The 25,036-nt window shown below is 43.7% G+C and overlaps 1 protein-coding gene across 1 annotated transcript; it reads left to right on the forward strand.

The window, feature by feature from the left end:
- The first annotated feature begins 23,276 nt into the window (after window positions 1–23,276).
- Window positions 23,277–25,036, forward strand: IL17A (interleukin 17A). The gene is made up of 3 exons (XM_027738352.1): window positions 23,277–23,303; window positions 23,806–24,050; window positions 24,799–25,036. The coding sequence occupies exons 1-3, from the start codon at window positions 23,277–23,279 to the stop codon at window positions 25,034–25,036; spliced, it is 510 nt and encodes a 169-aa protein (XP_027594153.1).

The raw sequence follows: 25,036 nt of genomic DNA on the forward strand, positions 1-25,036 counted from the left end.
GAGGCACAGTTATCCTAAACTGAATCATCAAATTCATCTGCATTCAAAATATGAGGAAAAAGGAAAAGCTAAGGAGCAAGGGAGGCCATGCTGAACCTCCGTACCTCAGTTTCCCCACCAATAATTTGGGAATGCTGGTGAACAGGCTTTGGTCGAGGGATGTGACCCTGCTTTTGGTGCAAAGGATCAGACTGGATAAATAAAATGTGATGGGGCTAAAACAGAGCCAAAGTCTCAGTTTAAAAGCACTAGATAAAGCAGAAAATATAACTTAGAGATCCATAACTGAAATATCTTTTTATATTGAGGTAAAAGTGATAGAAAATCAAACAAGGGGACTATTAGGATGGACAGGCACATTGCCAGGACTGCTGGTGATTTGACACAGCCTTTCCAAATAACACCATTTTTCTCCAGTGTTTTACTCTCCTTCATGCCTCCCTTTTTTAACAAATTAAATATCAGCACACTGGGACTGGATGATGTTTCAGAGGTGCTCACTGAGGCCTTATTCCCGCTGACTTGAGGCAGAGAGTTCATTACCACAGTTTATGGAGCAAACTCAATAAACTTTGAAACTCATGAAACCCCATCATAGCTAAAAAAAAACAGTCTCACGAAAACCCTCCAAAACCCAAGGGCCTAAATATAGTCTCTGGTTAGACACAGGCACTGTTTTGCAGACAGACACAAACTTGATTTCTTGAGTTTTGAGCTTCCTGTAAGCTGTGGTTAGGACAGGGTTAAGATGAAACTAATTAGCTCGGCTTCAAAAATCTACCCTCAGACAGCTAATTTGTCTCCCAAGGCTAACGTGGTAACCTCCCTGACTTGACCACAGTCACATCGAAAATTGCAAAGGAGGCAAGAAAAGGCTCTATGTGAGTTTTTGCCCCATGTGAGATACCTTTTGCTGTGGTGCCCGTAGAGGGACAATGAGGTGGTAAAATCCAAATGTGCAACAGTTTGGGCTCAAATCTTTCATTTGGAGAAGAGCAGAGTACTTGGAAGAGGATTCCTCTTTTAAGTCATAGAATCATAGAATTACTTAATGACTTGCATTGAAAAGATCCCAAAGACCATCTTGTTCCAACCTCCTGCCACAAGCAGGGACACCTTCCACTATCCCAAGTTGCTCCAAGCCCTGTCCAACCTGGCCTTGGACAATTCCAGGGATGGGGCAGCCACAGCTTCTCTGGGCAAACCTGTTCCAGGGCCTCACCACCCTCAGAGGGAAGAATTTCTTCCATCAAGTCAACAAGATGACTCCTATTTACCCCTTCCCCTCTTTGCACTGCTGTCACACGTATGGACCTCACTGTGCCCGGGTGTGCAGACAGGAAAATGAAAGGCTAAGCAGCCTCCCTCCTTCCAGGAACAACTGCTGCCAGGAAAGCATTCCTTGAGCAATCCAGGATGGGAAAAAAACTCTACAAAGAGCCCAGATGAGTGACTGCCCAAATGCCAGGCATATTAGAGAGCCAGTTTCAGGAGTATCACCTCCCATCTCATCCCCAAACCATCCCGGTCAGAGGGACCCTTGGGGGACAGCTGCCCCATTCTTTCCTCCTTCTCTTCCTCACTCCAGGCAGGGACAGACGTGACTCTGGATATGCCTCAGATGATTGGGTTACTCTCAGTGGCTCCAAAAGACATCATCTCTTGGCTCTTAGTTTTCCATGTCTGCTGTTCACAAGGAGTATAATATTCCAGGGTAAGCAAAAAAAAAAAAAAAAGAGATACTGGTTTTAAACGGAAGCATTTATGTCCTATTGCCTTCACTCACTGCCAGCTTTTATGGCCATTCTTGTCAATTTTTTACACTCAAACTGTGTCCCAGTCAGCTCCTGAATTTCTACTCAGCTATAATTTTCCAATCCATGTTTCTTCATCCTGTCTGTTCTGAGTTTTCTAAATCTTGGAACAGTGTGGTCCGGAATTGCAACCTAGTGAGTCTTCACTGCAGCAGTCCCAGTTCATTCCAGCCAATGAATTTAATACAATCTTGCTCAAATTGGATTTTAGCATCATCAATAAATCCTCATTTATACCTACATAAGATTTTAAAATTCCAGTCCACAAATTTTGCCAAAATAATATGCATAAATAAGTAATATTTACCTACTTACATGCTTGGGATCAAGGATCTTCCAAGTAACTAAGTCTGCTTCCTCATTAATCGCTACAAACCCACTATCTGATCCCAGAATTTCTATGATACTTTAGTGCAGGCCTATGAGAAATTTAGGAACATGCTATCAGGAAGCAGCTGTAACAGCTTTAAACTGAAAGAGAGTAGGTTTAGATGGAGTATTAGGAAGAAATTCTTCCTTCTGAGGGTGGGAAGGCCCTGGAACAGATTTCCCAGAGAAGCTGTGGCTGCCCCATCCCTTGAGGTGTTTAGGGCCAGGTTGGACGGGGCTTGGAGCAACTTGGGATGGTGGAAGGTGTCCCTGCCCATGGTAGGGCATTGGAACAAGATGGGGTTTGGGATCATTTCCAACACAAAGCCCTATGATTCCATGATAAACCTCCCTTACAATTTGTTGAAGGACAACATATTTTCCATATATAAGAAACAAGTCTATAAAATGCCTCTATGCAAAACTTCCTTGCTCTAGAACTCTTCAGCTTATTTCAGAAAAAAACAACAAGGAAACATCTCAGAAAGTAGTAGTCTTGGATAAGGGCTTTTAGTCTTTGTTATAAGGACACAGGAGCTAAGAGAGCATAGCAAAAGTCAGGAACTACCAACAAAAGATTTGCTCAGATCTGAATGAGATTTTTCCTTTCTGATCCCTAATCTTTTATCTTTTTCAGTCCTCCTGCCTTTAGGCAGATTCTTTTTTTATTAAACCAATGAACTTTATTGATGTTATTTCCTTCCCTATTTTCTAGATAGCAAATTTCCATTTTTCCTCCAGGAGGAATGGAACTCCTTTCTCCTGCTCTCAATCTCATCCATCAGAGCTTCCAACAGCCCAGCTCTTAGTGAGGTTGGACTTGTAGTTTCTCTGTGCCCAACACCAAATGAGGTGAATCCCACATCTCTGATAACTCTCTCATGCTCAACAGCCATGTGTCTGCAGGTACAGTCATGTACCTGACAGCAAACTGGGGGGAATTCTGGAGATCTGATGCTGGTCCCATCTGTCCACTTCCCTCTGCTGTACCTCAGTTTCCCTGCCTGACACCTGGATGTTTGCAATAAAAAGTTTCTGTGGAACTGGAATACAAAGGAAGCAATTTGGAGTCAAAGACTTGGGAAAGCGTTTTGGAGTCCTAAACTGATTTTAATTGGGAAAGGTGTCCTTTTTCCTTTGTGGCACATGGCTGTTGCATGGCTTGTTTGTGGCCCCAAAAGTAGCCCAGAGATTAAACAGGGTTGGTCCCACCTAATTAAGTGTTTATAATCATGAGTAATAAAAATGATGCAAATCCATATGAGGGCTAAAAAGATGAAGAAGAAATTTCTATTCATTCATTATTGTTAATAATTCATGTAAAGAGATTTATGCACTCAAAAATCTGGGAACCCACAAACTGTCATGGCTTTACTGAAATCTCTGGGAGTTTTTTCTGATGTCAGCAAGGTTTGTTTTCCTCACCTTTTCTGAGTCAAAGGCCTTCATCTAACTGGGAATTAAATATTACACCGAGTTCTTAATCTCAAATTAAATGCTCCTGTAATATTGGTCTGTCTTACATTTAAAAAATAAAGGGCAGCAATGTTTTGCTGTGGTATTTTTAACACCTGTGTTGTACTTGGTGTAAAAATCTTTGTACAATGGAAATTCAGACACCACTCCTGATCCTGGGACTTGTAAACAATATCATTTCCTGGGTCACTGCATGACTCATCTTTCTCTAAAATTTACATTACATTGTTTTATCAGCTACTGAGGTTACTGAAGTAATGGCTGAGTAGGCAAAATTCCCTGCCATGAATCTTTCTAGAAATTCAAAGAAAAGTCTTTATCTGGCTTTAAAACAAAAAAATAACTACCCCTAAAAACCACTCATCCCTTCACAGCAGCAAATAATGATTTTTGTACAAGCAAAATTACTTAGAGCAGCATGTATAATATCAGAATTATGAAGTTTTAAAGCAAAAATAAATTTGAGCCTTTTCTAGATTACTCTGTCTCTAAAGCCATCACCCCAACAGATCACTGTGAGGAGCAATGCCATGGGATGGATTTCCATCCTAAACCCTTTTGTAGATATCATTACATCATGTAATGACACAGATTTATTAAACAGCTGACAGGGAAAAAACACAGGGGCAGAAAAACTGAGGTGGGTGAGTGTGGGATGTGAAAAATCAGCAACGTCAGATGTTGGGGGACATTGCAAGAGAGGTATTTTCTGAAGTAGTATCATGCAGGGGAGCACCTCTGTCACAGGGAAGGATGGAGACCTTGTAAGCATGGACAGCAACTCTGACTCAGCTTCTCCAACATAATAAAATGCCTGGAGAGTGACAGTAAAGCTCCAGGGAGACCTGTAGCCTCTGGGGAGTGTGTGTAGTGCTGCTCTGCACTCTGGAGTCTGTACCTAGCCAGCAACCTCTCACCAGGGTCTGCTTTCAAGGAGACTTTGTGTTTCTTTTAAATCTTGGGGCTGTTCCCACCTTGATTTTAGTGCTTCTCATCATCTGAGATCCTTCCTTAGTCTTTTGACACTTTTAGAAGCAAAAACATGAGAGAAAAGCTTATTTTCTTTTCCTGCCCTATATACTTGTAAGGACTGGTTGTGTATCAGAAATTTGGTTACTTCCCTCCCCTTTTCTATCCTTAGAGACACTTCCACTTAGAAATAAATTATTTTTGTGAATCTGGTACATGAACAAATTGATTCCAACCAGCTGTTTCCCAAACATGGCCATAACTCCCTTTGAGCATCCCTGAGTGTGCCTGCCCCAAGAGGGATGAGAGTGTGCAACAGCCCCAAACCCAGGACATAGCATAGGAGAGGGCACCAGGGTACCCTGCAATTCACTTCTGCTCATCATTTCTATCATCAAGCACAGAAATACATCCATGTGTCCTGACCTCTGTGTCCTGACAGGCTCTTCTCAAAGGTGCACCAGGGCCTGACACAAGTTGGAACACGGGAAATTGCAGTTAGATATCAGCACACATGTTTTTCACCATCAGTGTGGTCAAACTCTGGGACAGAGACCCCAAAACATCGAGGCAAGTCCACCCTAAGAGAGATTCAAACTCAACTAGACATGATGCTGAGCGACCTGACCCGACCTAAGCTGCTCTTGCTTTGAGCCAGGAGATGCACAAGAGCCCTCCAGATCCTTCTGGACTAACCAAAATCTCTCTGTGGCCTACAGCTTAAAACTTGTTTCTAAGCAGCCAGGCCAGGTTCTGGTGAGCTGCTGTTTGGTTCTGAAAGCATTGGATGCTTGGCCAGGCAGCTCCCCAGGGCAGGGACCACATCCCTGTGTGTGTATGAGCAGCTCCTCTGCTCAGGCAGGTCCTCAAGGCCTTGCCTTGATACCAATAATAATGAAAAAGTGAAAGGAAAGAACACTATTTACCACCTTTATCACCTCTCACTCATGTGGCTTGGTTTTTTTTACAGCAAACTCTAGTTTTTCAGGATTTCAGGGCTGTAGAAACAAGTCCAAGACCTTCTCCAACATGCACTTCCATGAGATTCCAGCGTTCAGCACTGTCCAATGGCACACACGGGAGTGCCTACAAACGACAGGCACTGGAAAATCTGAACCACCCGAAAATATCCCTCCAAAACATCCCACACTGGTCAAGGGCACCAAGAAAATGACAGGATTCTGTGCTGCCAGTGTTTTTCCAAAGAGGAATCAGACTCTATCGGCTCTGAAACACATTTGAGGAGCAACTCTGCCTCTTCAGGAGTGGAGGATGGACGGCTGCGCTGCTGCCCAGAGGGCACAATCCAGACTTCTCTTATGAGATGACATGCTTCTTTATATCCCCATATGGATTAGGCTGCTATGGAATGTAAGGAAGTGTGTGGTTTCAGGGAGACATCGCCATCCTCTGCTTCCAGCAACTGCAAGGAGTCCAAAGCTCTTCTGTAACTGCATTTTATTTGAATTTGGCTTTGTCAGATATAGTCAAGCAGCTTATGCTCACCTTACAGTGCTCTCATCACCCACAAAGAGCACACAGGAATCTGAATATCTACAAAGGTTCAAACTCCTGACTCCGTGCCAATTTGATAACAAAGATATATTCTGCACATCTTTCTCTGGAAAAAATCACCCAGTAGACTATAAGGCTCTCCACCTAATCAAAATAATACTCAAATTGTGCTGAAAGTGCTTTTCAAGGGCTTCTGGAGATCATTACGTCCCAGAAAATATCAATAATTTACAGAATCATGGAATGGTTTGGGTTGGAAGGAACATTACATATCATCTCGTTCCAACCCCCCTGCCATGGGCAGAGACACCTTCCACTGTCCCACGTTGCTCCAAGCCCCATCCAACCTGACCTTGAACACTTCCAGGGATGGGGCAGCCACAGCTTCGCTGGACAACCTGTGCCAGGGCCTCATCACCCTCAAAGGGAAGAATTTCTTCCTAATATCTAATCTAAATCTACCTAATTTCATATTGTCATCTGTTCTTAGCTGGTGGAAAATGCTTCAGATTAAGTGACATGGAGAAAGAATAAAACAGCACTGGGTAGGAAAGACTCATGAGGAGAAAAACTGAACTCAAATGTCACATTAGTTAGAAATTCTCATCCTTTATTCCCAGTAATTCATAACAAAATCTTCTTTAATGGGATTAAAACAAATACTATAGATATAAGAATTTCTTTAATGGATTAATTCATTACCGTGTCTCAGTAGAGGAACAGAAAGAACAGGCTGCAGGAAATGACCTCCTAATTAATATGACACTGTGGAGCTAAGCAGACACACAGTCTTGTCAAAAATGATGTTTTTTTTCCTAAATCTGTATTATCATAACTCAGTGTAGTCTTGCCATGTCACAAATGCCCCTTCCTCCCCTCAACACTGCTTAATTCTTTCCTCTGATATCACTGTGCAGCAATGAGCTCAGTATATCTTTTTTCAAACAGTGGAACAGTTGCCTTTAGCCCATCTAGGACAGCCTGAAAATCCCATGGATGGCTCCAAGTACCCTGAAGTTCCTGTTCCATGGAGCTGAAGAACTAAAACCATTTCTCATACATTACCTTCTTCCACTATAGGCCAAATATTCAAAACTGTAGGCAGTTTTCAATCAGTCATAATTTATTTTAAGAAGGACTTTAGGAATTTTTTGAGGAAACTATTGTTACCATTATGGCCTAAGTTTGAAAGGTTTTCAGACCTTGATTTCCCATGTGAAATTGTAGGAATTCCACCCCAAAATACCCTCAACAAGCCTAATCTGGTTAGAATATGAAAAACATATTTATGCTGCAATGATTAATGTTTATAATTTAATTTTAATCTGGCTATGAGAGGTTCTGCCAGCAGACAGACTTTATAATTCAGCAAATTCATACCCATTTATTATCCAGCCTCCAGGTCAGTTGTGTAGGTCAGGCTGGACATGCTTGGCTTTAGGAAGTACTGTAGGCAGATACGTTTATCACTGTAGTCATTATTCCTTGGACTCATATTCCAAAGAAGACTTTGGCATCTGGGAGTCCAAGTTTCACTGTCTACATCACTATTAGTTCACTAGTGACCCATTCACACCCAGAGAAGATGTGGCTGCCTCATCCCTGGGAGTGTCCAAGGCCAGGTTGGAAGGGGCTTGGAGCAACCTGGGATGGTGGACGGTGTCCCTGCCCATGGGAGGGGGTTGGAACGAGATGATCTTTAATGTTCTTTCCAACCCCATACTTTCTATGATTCCATGATTCTCTCACTTTCCTAAACAAATTATCATCTCCAAAATCCCTTACTGGGAATTGTCCTTGGCCTGCCCTAATTCCCAAGCTAATCTTAGGAGCTGTTAGGGTCAGTCCTCATTGACACAGGTCAAAACTGTGCCAGCAACAGCAGAAACCACTGAGTTCCTGTGCTGTACCTCAGCACTGTGTAATGTACAGATATAGACCTTGAAACCGATGACATTTATGTTCCTCAGACACCAAGATGCTTTGCAAAATTTCAGTCTGATTCAAAACCAGGGCTTCTGCATCTGATCCAAACCCTGTGGTCTTCTAGATGTAATCAAGAAAGATGCTTGTCAAACCATGATTTCACCCTGTCCTTCTTGTACAGAACTAACTCTTAGGTTATGAAGAGAATTCAGAAGAGCAATACAGGAAAAATTATCCTTTTTTTCTTTGGGTATGCATCACAAGTAGCGTGACCTTCAGGTCGATAGAGGGGATTCTTCCCCTCTACTCTGCCCTCATGAGACCCCACCTGCAGTGCTGTGTCCAGTTCTAGAGCCCCCAACATAAGAAGGACCTGGACCTGCTGAAGCATGTTCAGAGGAGGCCACAAAGATACTCTGAGGGCTGGAGCCCCTCTGTTCTGGAGCCAGGCTGGGAGAGCTGGGGGGGTTCACCTGGAAAAGAGAAGGATCCAGGGAGACCTGAGAACCCCTTCCAATGCCTAAAGGGGTTCCAGGAGAGCTGGAGAGGGACTTGGGACAAGGGGGAATGGCTTCCCACTGCCAGAGGGCAGGGTTAGGTCAGATATTAGGAAGAAATTCTTCCCTGTGAGGGTGGGGAGGCCCTGACCCAGGCTACCCGGAGAAGCTGTGGCTGCCCCATCCCTGGAAGTGTTCAAGGTCAGGTTGGACAGGGCTTGGAGCAACCTGGGATAGTGGAAGATGTCCCTGGCCTTAGCAGGGGGGTTGCAACTAAATGATCTTTAAGGATCCTTTCCAGCCCAAACTATTCTCTGATTCTAATCCTAAAAACAAGGCAAGACTAAAGGGCATCCAATGGAAAAGCAGGAGGGTGTGAATCCTGACCTGTGTTCCCTCCCTGGCTTTGCTGATCAACCCATTGCCCACATCTCAGACACAACACTTCCTTCTGCACCTGGTCGTCTCTTCATCTCTACGGTATTGAAAACCTGTTGTAGTCTGTGGAAATGCAGACTTTATTTAGTTGCCAAAAGAGAGGTTCCTACTACCTTTGGAGACAGCCTAAGAATGGTTAAGAACACTGGCTTCTAGATTTTCATCAGGTCTGTGCTATGCCACACCTGCATGTCACACGTGGGTGTCTCCGACAGCCTGTGGCTCCTCAGGTGGTGCCAGATGCTCATGTGTTGGCAAATGAAGCCAAATCTTCTGGCTGGGCAGCTGAACCTGTCGCTGGTCTTGAGAGACTGCATGAGTTTGGGGTTTAACCCTGGAGTGGAATCCCACCCTTATTTACTTCCAGCAGCTGTCTCCAGCCTGCACCCGCCTGTTCCACCAGAGCCTGGGATCAGCATTAACTCTTGCTGCACAGCTTGGGCCAGGATTAAGTTACAGGCACACACACACTCGCAGGGACACAGGAGAAGAAATAACACAGACATGGAGCTAAGGTTTAGGAAAACTTACAGCCTGTCTGGGGGGTCAAGGCCAATGTTTTAACCCTGTTTTTCCCTCCAACTTGTGGTTTGGCATCTGCACCCAGACTGAAGGTACGAAAACTTCTAATTCTTCTTAAATTCCATAAAGTTTGCAACGTTCTAGTGCTGGTGGGAGAGAGTATGAAGTGAATGTTGTAACTGGAGGCTGGCAGGACCTGTTTCTTTGGCATCAAGGTATATGTTTCCATCGGGAATATAGAATTTATGTTGCTGATGCTTTCCTTGCTAATGAATATCCCTGATGAAGCAAAGAGAAAGTATGAAGCAAGCAGAGGAGTCTGGATGTTACTCAAGTTAATATTCCTCCCAACACTGAGCACAGAGAGCTCAAAGGGAATAAAAAAATAAAGAGGAAAAAAACCCTCCTAATCAAAATGTTTTTCAGAGAAAAATTTATCAAGTTGGTTAGACTTGATCTTAGAGATCTTTTCCAACTTTAACGATCCTAAGTCCCTGAAAAACCACATGCACATAGAAAGGGGCCTGTGCATGAGGTTGGAAAAATGCTGCTTTTGTCCTTTTTGGAAGCTGCCCCGTGCCCTACTGCTCATGGTCTCTCCAGCTGTCTCCTCGCTGAGGCTCCCAGGTACAGCTGGAGGGCTCAAGGAGGCTCTGAAAAGTGATGCCTGACTGACAACTGGCAGGTGACTTCCCTTCAATTGACAAAGGAGGTGTCTTTCCTCCCTCCTGCTTTTCCTTTATTTCATTATTTAGAAAAATAATTTTTAAAAAAGGAAAGAGGAAAAATAGGGAGAGGGAAGCATCAGAAAGGAAAGAGCTGCATAAAGATTCTCCATAGCAGAGGGGTTGGAACGAGATGATCTTTAAGGTCCCTTTCAACACAAATCATTCTGTGATTCTGTGATTATAAGATAAATCTTCAGACACAGGCTGCTGTGGCTCAGGATGAACAAACACCAATCCTCCAAGCTTTCCTTATCACCCAAATCTAGTCTTGTGAGCTGGGACCAGATTCCAAAACAAGCCCAAAATCTATGAAACATCAAGGCAGGGACCCAGAATTTGGCTCCTGATGTTTATCTCCACAATTTAATATTGTCAACTTGTGCATCAGCAAGAATTTCACCCTGTTCCAGAGAACCACCCAAGAACTGGAACATCACATGGACCCTGTGCATTGACCAACCGATGAGCCAAAATGGATGTACCAGCACCCCACACCTGCAGTGCTGCCTCCAGCTCTGGGGTCCCAACCACAGGCAGGACATGGATGTGTTGGAGTGAGTCCAGAGGAGGCCACCAAGATCATCAGAGGGATGGAGCAGCTCTGCTGTAAGGAAAGGCTGAGAGAATTGGGATTGTTCAGCCTGGAGAAGAGAAGGCTCCAGGGAGACCCGATTGTGGCCTTCCATTACCTGAAGGGAGCCAAAAAGAAAGATGGAGAGAGACTCTTTAAAAGGGTCTGGAGTGACAGGACAAGGGGGAATGGCTTTAAACTGAGAGTAGGTTTAGATTGGCTGTTAAGAAGAAATTCTTGACTGAGGGTGGTGAGGCTCTGGCACAGGTTACCCAGAGAAGCTGTGGCTGCCCCATCCCTGGAAATGTTCAAGGCCAGGTTGGACAGGACTTGGAGCAATCTGGGATAGTGGAAGGTGTCCCTGCCCATGGCAGAGGAGTTGGAAGGAGATGATATTTAAGACCCCTTCCAACCCAACGCATTCTGTGGTTCTATGATCCTACGGAAAACGGTGATGCCTCCAGAGCTGGTGTCATAAATGTTTCACCTCCCTTCTCTTCCACTAAGCAGTGTTTGGCACCAGTGCTCCTGTCTCATCTGTCCAATTCCTCTTGCAGGTAAGGCCCAGAGAAGCCGGGGTGTGCCATGGTCAGGAGCTATGCTCTGCTCTGGCTGGTCAAACGGAACCAAGCCCATCTTCCTCGGAGGTTTGGTCCCCTTCAACCAGCTAAAGCAGTGTTGAAAACATCAAGCCAAGGTTTGCCTCCCTCCTCCTCAGCTCAACCGCACCAGCCCTTCCTCCTGGATGGATCTGCTACACTTCAGAACGCCTCCAGAGGTGCACCTGGAAAGGTTTGGGGTAGGGTGCTGGTTTTAGTAAGCATCACTACAAGGATGCCAGCCCCTGCAAGGGCACAAATGTGTGGCTGCTCCAGCATTTCCTTCATCCCTGGAAATGTTCAAGGCCTGGTTGGATGGGACTTGGAGCAACCTGGTCTAGTGGAAGATATCTCTGCCCATGGTGGGGAATAAGATGAGCTTTAAGGTCTCTTCCGGCCTAAACCATTCTCTGATTACCACAGGCCTAAAATATCACATACAAGGCTGTTGACTCTGAAACATTCAGCAGGTTTCTAAGTCAATGTGGATTTGTAGAGCCCTGACATGCAACCATCTTTATTTCCCTTCCCTACCAAACATGCATCCACACACCCTCTTTTCTTAGCATTGCCAGTCCATGTGTTTTGTAATTAAATTATTTTTTTAAAAAATCATAAAGAACAAGAGTAACATACTCTTGAAAACACGGTGTCCATGTGTCTTTTCTTACTTATTTAATGCCAAAAGGAGCTATAAATAACTATAAACTGCATGGCAAAGGTTTGTGACCCACAGGAAACAACACATCAGTTACCCCATAGCCACTTAGCCCACAAAACACACAGCACCTCACACATCATCATGCAAGGTATCTTCTGACTCTTTCCATTCACACCACACTGCAGCAAGTAAAGAAAAACAGACAAATAACTTGAAAATGGCTTCACTGACAGGGCTTGAGCTGTTCCCTGAGCCAGGCAGCGAATTTAGATATTTAATTTCAGACATCCAGCTCAGCTAGTTGTTCCCCATCTTCACCCTACCAAAAAAAAAAATGCAAAGCTCTCAATAAATAAATGAACAAATGTGTATCAACATAAGTTCATTATGTGCATCATCCATGATGCTCTTCTTTTTCAGATAGGTGGGGAGGAGGGAGCATGGATGCAACAGAAAAAGAACTGGCATCCGACTGGTCCCAAGCAGTTTGGATCTCTGCTACAGGACAACGATGCTTTATGGAAAGCCACATCTACCCAGCCCCTGCATTTTCCCCCTGGGGATACATTGGAATATCACTTCAATCCTGCCAGGCCTCCATGGGCAATGTCCTTTGGAAGACCCAGACACACAGGGACAACACTGCATGGGAGGGCAGCCTGGTCAGGATCACGTGTGTGACAGACAGAGCAAAGGACACCAGGTTTCAGGTCCCCATCACACACTGTGGGGGTTTTCTGAGAGGCAGGAAGGAGTGTGAACACTGTATGGGTTTGTAGCACTACTGAATCTGGAAAGTTTAGAAAATTCAGGTCAAAAGACAAATTGATCCAAGGGTGGTGAGGCCCTGGCACAGGTTGCCCAGAGAAGCTGTGGCTGCCCCATTACTGGAAGTGTTCAAGGCCAGGTTGGACGGGGCTTGGAGCAACCTGGGATAGTGAGGAGCTGGACTAGATCATCTCCAGAGGTTGCTTCCAAAACAAACCATGCTATGACTCTGTGATTCTGTAGTGGAAGGTGTCCCTGCTCGTGGTAGGAGGTTGGAATAAGATGAGTTTTAAGGTGCCTTCCAACTCAAACCTGACAGTGGAAAGAGTAAACCCTCCACCCTCCCAAAAAAAAAAGCCCTGGTGAACCAGCATATAAGTGGAAATAGTCCCACAACTTGAAAAATAAGAGATTTCATACAGTTGTCCTGCCAAGTACCTCAGAAAAATCTTGACGAAAATACGAGTGGGGAAAAAGTATATGTGTCTGTTTGCTCAATAACATGGAGAAAAATAAAGTCTGCAAAACAAGACAGAAATTAAAATTTAGCTTCTTGTTGTTTAGCTCCTGACAAACATCCTTTCCATTAGGGTAACTCAGCAAAGGATATCCCTCCCATACTTTTGTTCCTGTGCATTTCAGTTGTCAGTAAACACAGAGCTTCCATCAAGAGATTTCTTATATTGCCATAAATCAGGAGTAATAAAAAATACCAACAGCTATTAAAAACAAAGGTCTCTTGAATACTCAAAGCTCATAATTTTGTTTTATGGTGATCCAGAATGAAATATCTTGCATCACTACAGATCAAAAATGGGGTTTCTTTCCCTGTTAATTTATATTATGAAAGGAAAGAAAAATGTTTCTTTTTTTGGTGAATTTATGAGTGATTTTGGTCCACCAAGAATGTTTTGGAAAGCAAGAAATAACACTGAACATTGAAATTAATATGGTTTGGCTTTCTCTGCCATGGAGTGAGAACAGCCGGATAACTCTTTGTTCTGCTGAGCTCTGTAAGACAAGAGCATCCATTGGGCTTAGTCCTGTCCAGCAGGGATGGAGGGGACTAGACAGCAGTATTTTCACATATGTCATACTCATTCTTGTCTGTCACCACATCTCATATTGCTTCATCACTGCTAATGTGAGTTCTTACACTGATTAAGTGAAAAGACACACTCTTCCAGTGCACTTTATTAGCCAGACAATTATGAGATAACAAGGATCAATGATGACTAAATTCAGGAAATAAATCATTCTAAGAAATTATCAAGTTCCTTTCTCCTGAGAAAATACAAAATTGATCCAGTTTTCATTTACTTGAGACACTTTAAAGTCCACATCACTTTACAAGAGCCTTCAGCAGTTCTGCATTGAGCAAACTCTCTTCTCACAGTAAATGAAAACATGGTGCAAACAACCTGGAGAACATTCTGCAAAAGATTTGTGGGTGTAATAAAAATTTGTGAAATAAAATACAATTTAATTGTCAAAACTGCCAGTTTTCAAGAAGCATTGCACTCATTCCAACAGGCCATTTTTTCAGAGGAAATAAATATTTATGTCTATATATTTACATTGAAAAAAAAAATCAAAATGGAAGACTTGATGTAATGCATCCAAAATATCCAAGTGTCTTTGAAAACAAGACACTTATGATCCAAAAGCTTTTGAGAATCAATGTGAAGGAGGACCACTGCTGGTGTTTGCTTTCCAAGGGGAGGAGAATCACCATTCTCCCCTTTCTCCTCATAATTCTCTCCTGAGGAGAGGGAACAAGACTCACCTCTTGACCCACTACCATTTATCTGCTCTTCCACCAGACAAGTCCAGGTTCTGTCAGGCCATGAGACCATTTAATCCAGTTTAAAACCTCATTTTTTCTCCCCTGAGGGAACAAAGGTGGCCTGCACATACAGAAAGCCTCTTCCCATCCTTCCTTTGCTAGAAACAAAGAAAGAAAATAGGACAGACAAGAAATCACCCCACCACCTGATTAACATTCTACTTGGCCTGATGCAACTTTATATGGTAAAACCTCACTTGAATCCTTTGCAAACCAACTTCAAACCAGGATGATGAGACATTTGAGTACTTTGCCCGCTTGTCTCCTTCCGTTTTTGTCATATCAGACATCAGATGTTGTGCCCCACAGAAGCCTGGGTATATCTGACATCTCCTGCATTGCTGCTGTCCCATGGGAACCACTTGAGCATCAGGGGAGGTAGCAAAGGTGAAGGCAGTGGAGATGTGTCTCTGCAGGGGTGGCATGAAGGCTTTTTGCAGGCTTTGGAAGATGTAGGTAGGAAGCAGCAAGAGGATTTCTCTCTGCAGTGGAAGTGTGGGCACATTTCATTTTAGCATTTCAATCTTGACAGTAAAAAAAATAAAAGGAGAGATGAAAGAAGTAATTTAAGCTGCTACTCTGGAAGAACTTTTAGCAATTCCTTACCTGAGAAAAGGGAAATCAGGGTTTTATTACTGTTGTACATGCCAATCCTGTATAGTTATACAGTTTTCCCACTGCTCAGCATAGCGTGGCTTACACAGATAATGTGAAGAGCAACCAGAATATCAACCTCTCATCATCCATAACTTTTATTTTCTATCCTCCAAAAGCTCATTGCTCTGACCCCATTTGGCTTGTTCCCACTAATCATAGAACCATTGAATGGTTTAGGTTGGAAGGGACCATAGAGATTACCTTTGTTCCAACCTCCTGCCACAGGCATGGACACCTTTCACTATCCCAGGTTGCTCCAAGCCCTGTCCAACCTGACCTTGAACACTTCCAGGGGTGGGGCAGCCACAGCTTCTCTGGGTAACCTGTGCCAGGGCCTCATCACCCTCACAGGGAAAAATTTAATCCTAAACCCGATCTAAACCTACTTTGATATAAGTAATTCTCTTGAACCTTGTTTTCAAACCAGTATGCTTTTATTGCTTTGGAGATGGAGAATTGATTCCTGCATGAATTTCTAGGATCTCGAGACATGAGGGGAAAAGTGATTGGAAACACTAGAGTGAAAATGCAAAGAAATAGTTTTATATTTCGGGTACTTCTACCCCTAGTTTGGAATCACAAGGGAGCAGTGACTCCACTGTGACTTCATGGAGTCCCATGACAGGTCCTCAGGCAGTGTCCTGCCCAAACACACCACTGCCTAAACAGCCTAAGCCTTCCCAAACAGCCTAAAATCCATCACCGCTTCCTAAAGTTTCTGTGGTAGAGAAAACTGACATTCCTTAACTCTCAAAGGAGCAACAGCAAAGACTAAAATCTTTTTATTGCTATTCCTCTGTGATCCGTGTTAGAAAACTCTCTATGCTGCTTCAAAACCTCTTCTACTGAATTATATTGACCCTTTACCAAAAGGTTATAATGAACATCTGTGCTAACTGTGACCACACAGCTCCTGGGCTGGAAGGCTCATGAGCTGCAGCTACAAATAAAACTCTGCTCTGGCAGAGCTACTTGAATTATCTTTTGCAAAGAAATTATCTGATGAAACAAGTAGGTTATCTGATCAAGCCTTTGGAAAACAAATAATTTGCACTGTATGCTCTTTGTGAATATCTGCCATGAATAAGGCTTGGAGGAGCTACTGTCAACTAAGGTTTTGTCCATCTGTCCTCGTGCTGAAATAGTATAGTTTGCTTAAAGCCCACTGCTCTCCTGCTGGATGTGTGACAGTTGGCTACAGAAAAATTAAAAGAATCACAAATGTCAAGGACTTGGCTCTCTGATGAGGTGAGTGTTACCATCACTATGAAATCCTCTGACATGACCTGCAGTGGATGGGAGCACGAGACACAGATGCTCAGTGGATTTGGGGCTGGGAGTGGTGTCCTTTCATAGAATCACAAAAAGGTTTGGGTTGGAAGGTACCTTAAACCCCCCCCCTTGTTTTAGCCCCCCTGCCATGAGCAGGAACACTTTCCACTATCCCAGGTTGCTCCAAGCCCCATCCAACCTTGCCTTGAACACTTCCAGGGATGGGGCAGCCACAGCTTCTCTGGACAACCTGTGCCAGGGCCTCACCACCTCCACAGCCAAGAATTTCTTCCTAACACCTAAACCTGCCCTCTGTCAGTTTAAAACCACTCACTCTTGTCCCATCACTATCTACCCTGTTTTTTTATAAACTCCCTGCAAGTACTGAAAGGCCACAATCATTCAGAATTGCACATTGGTTGAAATACAGGCAGGACCACAATTCCTACTTCTCTAGCCCCAGTCGGGTTCAGCACAGCCAGTTCATCCTGAATAAACAGCTGTTAAAAGCAGCAGGGACAGCCCACTCTGCTGGCACACACGTGTGTGCTCTGCCCTTGTATCCATGGCATCAGCACACAAGCACCAGGCCTGGTTAAGAGGCATCATTCAGGTTAAAATGGGACACGGGTCTTCTGTCACCCATCCATTGTCTTCACCCCACCTTCACGAGGCCACAGGTATCAGAAGAGGAAATCTTCAGCAGTGGTTATTCTCTGAAATCTCTGCCTGGGATAGGCCTGAAAACTGCTCTGCACTGTGGTCAGAATTTGCATATGATTGGAAAAATTATGAATTTCCATTACTTATTAAAAAAAAAAAAATGTCAAACCTCAGAGCGGTGAAAGGGATTGAAAATTAGGGTCCTACTGTGCTTTTACAACTCTCATCAAAACCATTCTGAGTCACTTACTCTGTGATACTTTTGAATTCTGACACCTTGCACGCAAAATATTGGGGCCAGGAGCGATTGCTCTGCAAGGAAAAGAAAATTCGGAACTTGGCTTCTTAAAATGAGGTGATTCTGGAAACATTCGAGGTCAGGTTGGACAGGGCTCTGAGCAAGCTGATCTAGTGGAAGATGTTCCTGCTTATTGCGAGGGGGTCGGACTAGATGACGTTTAAAGATCCTTTCAAACTCAAAATACTCTTTGATTCTATGGTTTTATGATTCTGTGATGAATAACCAGGATTTTCAGATTTTACCTGGCAAACGGCCACAGTAGAAATTACTTTATGTCTGAAGTGTGTCTTATCAAACCTGCCTGGCAGTCCTGAGCTTAATTCCTGGGACATAGGTGCAGTGAGTGCCTTGGTGAGAGAACTAGCTTCCCGAATTTAATTTGGTTTGAAAGCAATGATGTTGGAGAACAAGGTGGTAGTTGAGCAGCTCCCAGCTAAGAGCTGGATTTGCAGCACGTAGCTCTGATCTCTCAATACTCCACTAAGTGTCCCTTCCCTAAAACGTCACTTTGAGGTTCAGTTCCTCTCTATTGGCTTTCCAGGTACTGAGTATCTATCAGATATTAGTCATGAAACAGACTGTCAACCACGGGCAGCAACCACAGCCGATGTGTGACTGTGATATCCTTTTAGCTGTGTTTGGCAAATTTAGGCAGCAGTAGGAGATGGTAATTTCTGCTGCAGCAGGTGGGAAGGAAAAGCAGAGGTGGTTAAAAGAGAGGAAAAATGTTATTTTACTTCTTCTGTTATCTCTGCACAAAGATCGAGGGCTAGGAGACTGTTGTAGGAATTTCATACATTCACAGAATGGTTTGGATTGGAAGATCAGCTCATTCTAAACCCCAGGGACACCTTCCACTATCTGAGGTTGCTCCAAGCAGCATCCAACAGGGCCTTGAACACTTTCAGGGATGGGGCAGCCACAGCTTCTCTGGGCAACCTGTGCTGGGGCCTCACCACCCTCACAGGGAAGGATTTCATCCCAATATCTCATCTAACCCTGTCCTCTGGCAGTGGGAAGCCATTCCCCCTTGTTCTGTCCCTCCAGGCCCTTGTCCCAAGTCCCTCTCCAGCTCTCCTGGAGCCCCTTTAGGCACTGGAAGGGGCTCTAAAGTCTCCCTAGAGCCTTCTCTTCTCCAGGCTGAACATTCCCAGCTCTCCCAGCCTGGCTCCAGAGCAGAGGGGCTCCAGCCCTTGGAGCATCTCTGTGTCTCCTCTGAATGTCACAGAATCACAGAACAGTTTGAATTGGAAGGGACCTTAAAGGTCATCTTGTTCCAACCCTCCTGCCATGGGCAAGGACACCTTCCACTAGAATTTAACCAGTTTGAAAGGAACCTCTGGATGTCTCTGATCCAACCATCTACTCAGAGAAGGATTTAAATAAACCAAACTAGAATTAAACTTTGGTGTTTAATCAGGTGCTCGGAGCCTTGACCCCTCAAGTTCTGTTTCAAGTTTTTCTCAGATCACCACTGGTCTGAGGCCCAGTCTAGTCACTGATCTCACAGAAATCACCTCCACAATGCAGAGTGGGTCATGCAATGGTTGCAGGTAGAAGGAAGAGTGTTGCTGTATTTATAGGGATCTGTAAGAACATGTACTCAAAAGGAATAAAATTCATTCTCTTCAACAAGAAAATATAAGTGTCTTCCTACTTGTAAATAAAACCCCTCTTATTTTCCAGAAATATCATAAACTTAACTGATAGAGATCGAAAAAAAAAAATGTTCGAAGTATTTGGAGATATCTGCCAGTTCTCTTTTAATTTGCAGCAGGCTCAGTGAGGACACTTGGGTGGTTGCATCCAGAGGGTAGTGATCAATGGCTCAAAACCCAAAACTCAAAACCCAAACCGTTCTGTGCTTCTAGGACACTATTTGAGGGGGGAAAGTGCCATCAATGCCAACACACTCAGATTTGGGAGCCTGAAAAATCTCAACTGGGCAGAGTACTTAAATAGCAACTTAATCTCAAGAAAGCTTTCACCAGAGGCAAGAGAAGGGTTTCATTTCAAAAGGCTCTAGATAATCTTTAATTTTTTTTCTTTCAGTAAGCTTTTGTTGTTGTTCCAGTTTCCAGATCTCTAGCTAAGAGAGGGTTACATGTCAGAATAAAACAAATCCCACTGAGTAAATTCTATTCTCACGGGGAAAATCATGCCAATTTTTTTTTTTTCACTTCAGACCAATAAAAATTATAAGATAATTATTTTGGAATTTGGAAAAAACTTAGTACCAGAAATATAAAAGCCTCATTTGCATAACTGAGACCTGCTGGAAACATTTCAAAAGTACATTTCATCCTCAGACCCTCACATCTTGCCTATGACAATTGCAAACAAATACGTTTGCGGTTCAGAATAAGTCATGGAAAGGTTTTTTTCACCATTGCAGTGTCGTGGTACGTCAGCCGTGTTCAAACTCTTAACTATTCACCTTTCGAGTGCAGAGGTAACCCAAACCACTGACACATTTAGGGTAGATAAGCCTGGATTTAGGGTCAGGCTGGTTGAACGTGACCTTCTGCTGCCTTGTAGGCTTTCGAAAACATTTTTGCTTCTAAAATTGAAAATTTAACTGACCCACTTTGAGTGGATATTTCAGTAAATGGCATCAGAGAAAACCCCTTCTGAGGGAACCATTTCCTTTAACCTGTAGGTCTCTAAGTGGAAGAGGGAAACTGAACTTACACATTTAAGTTCTGAAGCATCAGCATCTTTTAAACGAGCGGATGTAGGTCATGGGGATCCCAGAAACCGCAAACTAAATTCTACCCTTATTTACAACATCCTCTGGATGGCACAAGGAGAGTAAAATTTGCACTTACACATAAACATTAAGCAATTGTAAAAAAACACACCTTATTTGCATAAATTTCATCTAAAGATATCACCGAAATTAAAGCTGAGGGAATGTCTGATCAGCAGACCAAGGCTGTTACACCGAGTGTTTTTTTACAGTGCACATCCAAGCTACTTGAAACCCACTGTCATAGCAGTGATTTCCTAAGAAAGAAATGTTAGAGAAGGACAGACTCAACATTATAGAATCATAGAATGGTTTGTGTTGGAATGGACCTTAAAGCTCCCATCTCATTCCAACCCCCTGCCACAAGCACAGACACCTTCCACTATGCCAGGTTTCTCCAAATCCTGTCCTTGAACGGTTCCAGGGATGGGGCAGCCACAGCTTCTCTGGGCAACCTGTGCCAGGGCCTCACCACTCTCACATCAAAGATTTTTTTTTCCTAATATCCAATCTAAACCTACACTCTTTCAGATTGAAGCCATTCCACCTTGTCCTGTCACTCCAGGCCTTGTAAATACTCTCTTTATTTTTCTTGTATTCTCCCTGCAGGTACTGGAAGGTTCACCCCCTACCTTTCTAAAATATAAATCTCCTTCAAGAATCTCACTGAAATTCAACTTAGGAGCATCATCAACACCCCTGTGTGTGTCCATCAGCCACCTATTCTCCAGGAATTTCATTGGAGAAGATGGCAGTACCTGGTTTATTACATCTCATAGTCACTACAATCATCACCATTACCTGGGAAGCTGCAGCCTGGGAGATTGGAGCCTCCCTTCTCTTGCGTCATCAAGTTTCCAGTTCCTGACTGGTACAAATCACAGAATCATTAAGGTTGGGAAAGCCCTCTAGGATCATCAAGTCCAGTCATTAACCCACTGTTAAGCCCACAACTAAACCGTGTCCTCAAGTGCCACATCCACACGTAATTGCTTTATCCAAACTTTTCACATCCCTGCTGTGCTGCTGACTGACAAAACCATAGGGCTCTGAGCTCTCAACAAAGGACACTGAAAGACTCCACAAAAGCACCCTGTTCCAGAGCATCCTATAAATCCCCGTGACCTAAATACTGACTGGAGAGCTATTGATTTAAATCCCTGAAAGCAGATGAGGGGAGTGAATACAAACATCCCTTCTTGCAGGCAAGGTCTCTTTCAGGGTCAAGCCTTCAGCTTTTAATGAGCCTTTGGGGCTCAGCAAGACATCTGCCTAAGAAAAACAGAACAACACAAAACAAAACCCAAGGCAGTTGCTATCAGCCAGAGCAACAGCAATTACCCAAAGCAGCAAGAGGACACAGACCCGAAACAGTCCAACCTCTTCTGGTCTGCAATCCCCTTACAATATCTTCATGAAAATCTAGGAAAATAACCCTGGGTGAGAGAAAGGGATCCTGAGTGACACCATGTCAAAAGGAGTTGGTCCACCTGAGCACGTGGGTGTAAATCCTAGAACCAGAGAATAGTTTCGGTTGGAAGAGACTTTAAACATCATCTTGTTCCAACCCCTGCCATGGGCAGGGACACCTTCCACTGTCCCACATTGCTCCAAGCCCCATTCAACTGGGCCTTGGACACTTCCAGGGATGGGCCAGCCACAGCTTCTCTGAGCAACCTGTGCCAGGGTCTCACCACCCTCACAGGGAAGAATTTCTTCCTAATATCTAATCTAAAACTCTCCTAAATATTGCATGTTAAAAAACTAACCTGGTAGGGTACCCCACAAATGCAATATATGGTTTGGAAAGGATGGAAAGACAGCAGGATGGGACTGAGAGCTACATGGGATCACTGATCACTGTCACCCAGCACACAGGGCTGGGATACAGGGAGTCATAATACCTTGGGGCTGCACTATCCGATGTATTTAAGCTCCCGATATTTTTGAATGCAGCATTCCATCACCTATATACCGTGGAGGAGGTGCTCCTGCAGTTCCCTCCAGTTTTCCTGCCTACAAGAGGAGTCATTCTGCATCTCACAGCCTTTGCAAGGTTTCTCTTGAACCCCTCAGTCCTCTTCCTAAATTAATAACTGAAGGTTTAACTGCTTCTAATCGCATTTCCCAGACCACTTTCCTTAGGGTCAAAGCCTTGTGTCTCAGCACAAGAGAAGGAAAATGAAAGTAAAATTAAAAGGTGGAAAGCTCAAAACAAAGTTCACTTCTTTTTTTTTCTCTGTATGGAGAATGACTGAATTTTGGAACTCACCATCACAAAGCATTCTGATCAAAACTGAGATATCACACCTGAGGTGTAACCATGAATATAAATAGCCCAGTTCAGAGTAGGAGATTTGAGAAAAAAATAGGAGCTCGAGAAGGAACATAGCTCTTCAGATATCAGGATATTGCAGCCCATGGCAGGAATTTGAGAGAACTGAATGGTGGTCTGCTGTCCAACATCTGCCCAATTTGGGATGAAAACACATCAGACTGACCTAGGAGCAAACAGATCCAGCCTGCGCAAGTGACATTTGTTTTGTGGTACCTACAGCATCCCAATTTAAAATTGAGTACTTTGCACCTGTGAATTTGCACCGAGTACCAATTTTTTTGGTGGTTTTCTAATGTCATCATTTAGTTTTGTTGCCACTTGAGTGACATGGCTGAAGGAGTGACATCATCTACATATCTTAGAAAGGGTGAGTCCATATCCTGTCTTCCACCTGCGTTAATGGAATCTATATGCACACACTTTTTCATATAAGTTATGGTCAGAAACCACAGTTAAGGTTGGGAAAAAACACCTACTCCAAGTTATCTAGGACAGCCCAGAAACCCTTATAAAAGGTCCAGCAGCAAATGTGCCCAGACACCTTCAGCTCAGCAGAGACCAGCACAAGCATCAGACACAGTAAGAGGAGAAAGGAAGATGTCTCCGACTCTTTGTGCTTCTCTGGTAAGAACCTGCTTGCTGGATTTTTTGCCCCCGGTTTGACAGAGACGTGTCTAAATTTTAATAGATGGAATAGGGATCTGCACCCACCTTTAAAATGCTTGTTTAAACCATAAGTAATTGAAAATAACTAAAATTTTAGTTGGGGGAGCAATGAGACTGTACGAGTATATTGTGACGTGGGATACTACAGCATTTTGAGTCAAGAAATACACTGAAACCTCAACCTTAGAATGTCTTTTTCTTATGTTATGTCCTTTCTGAAATCTCCTGTCTTATATTATTTTCTTTTTTTTTTTTATCACCAAATTACAACTGGGTGTGTATCACACCTGTCAGCACTGTAAGAATCAGTTAATGAAAGTAGAAGTGGGTGTGTCATATGATATATTTTTCCATAATTACTCCAACCAGCAGTATAGGCTTTGATTACCGGTTAGGCTGACTGTGGATGAATTTCAAAGCTGTACCTGCCTTGTGTCCTAAATGCATCACTTTTCTTCAGCTCAGGTCACTGTTCCTCATGCTGCTGGCCCTGCTGTCAGCCAGCACTTCTCCCCTCGGGAAGGCGATCAAGCCTGGACTCAAGCCAGAGAGCCTCTCCAAGCAAGCTTATCCTGGATGTCCGACCCAAAAAGATTCAAAATTCCCCCAAACCGTGAGAGTCGACATAAACATCAGCAACACAAACCAGGACACCAAAACAAGTCTTAATGTGAGCAGCCGCTCTCTGTCTCCATGGGATTACAGGTATGATCCCTATCCTCAAGGCCTGGAAGTACACTGGGTGTCCTGGTCATGAGTAATGGCAAGGCCATGCCCACATCTTTATGTTCAGTGCTTCACTGCTGAGAGGTTTTGGAAATAGGAGGGTACCCACAGTTCACATGATCCTCTTTGAAAGAGAACCAGTACAGAAAGTAGCACAGAGCAAAAAACTGGCCTAGGCAATATAGAGAAGTCAAAGCAAATTACTTCTATAATTTAATTAATTTATTTGTATATTGGGGCAAGCTTCATCTTCAAAAGCATTCTTTACCTAAAACATCATAAGGAATACCTCAGAGAGTTAATATTGCACCAAATTCGATGGTGGTTTAATAAAATCATGTTTTGAGGGGGGAGCTGGAGGGTTTTAGGTCCGTTAGTCAGAGTGGGGTGTTGGGAAGCTCAAATCATTTATGACCAGTCTTTCAAAGTCAGTGCTTGCTTAAAGCAAGAGCAATTGCATGCAGCCTGGCATGCTTGTCTTACACTTAAAAACCTGAATATTTAGAATCATAGGATCATTAAGGTTGGAAAAGACCTCTAAGATCATCAAGTTCTTTACTTACTTACGCTCTATTTCTTAGAAACCTACAGTAGTGGGGGATCTCCTGTCCCTTCATAGGCAATACACCCCAGGAGGAACAGGTTTGGGAGCCCATAGTTACTCAGGTTATCTTGCCTCTGGAGCAGCATTTCCATTTCTAATACTTCCTTTCCTGTCCCATCCCAGGATCGATGAGGACCACAACCGCTTCCCCCGGGCGATCGCGGACGCCGACTGCCGCTACCTGAGGTGCCTGAATTCCGATGGGGAGCTGGACCACGGCCTCAACTCCGTCCCCATCAAGCAGGAGATCCTCGTCCTCCGGAGGGAGCAGAAGGGCTGCCAGCAATCCTTCAGGCTGGAGAAGAAACTCATCACTGTGGGCTGTACCTGTGTCACTCCCTTGATGAAACACCAGGCTTGA

Source organism: Pipra filicauda, unplaced genomic scaffold (genome assembly GCF_003945595.2).
Source record: "Pipra filicauda isolate LSUMZ 115617 unplaced genomic scaffold, ASM394559v2 scaffold24_size8852520_pilon, whole genome shotgun sequence".
NCBI classification, from domain to species: domain Eukaryota; kingdom Metazoa; phylum Chordata; class Aves; order Passeriformes; family Pipridae; genus Pipra; species Pipra filicauda.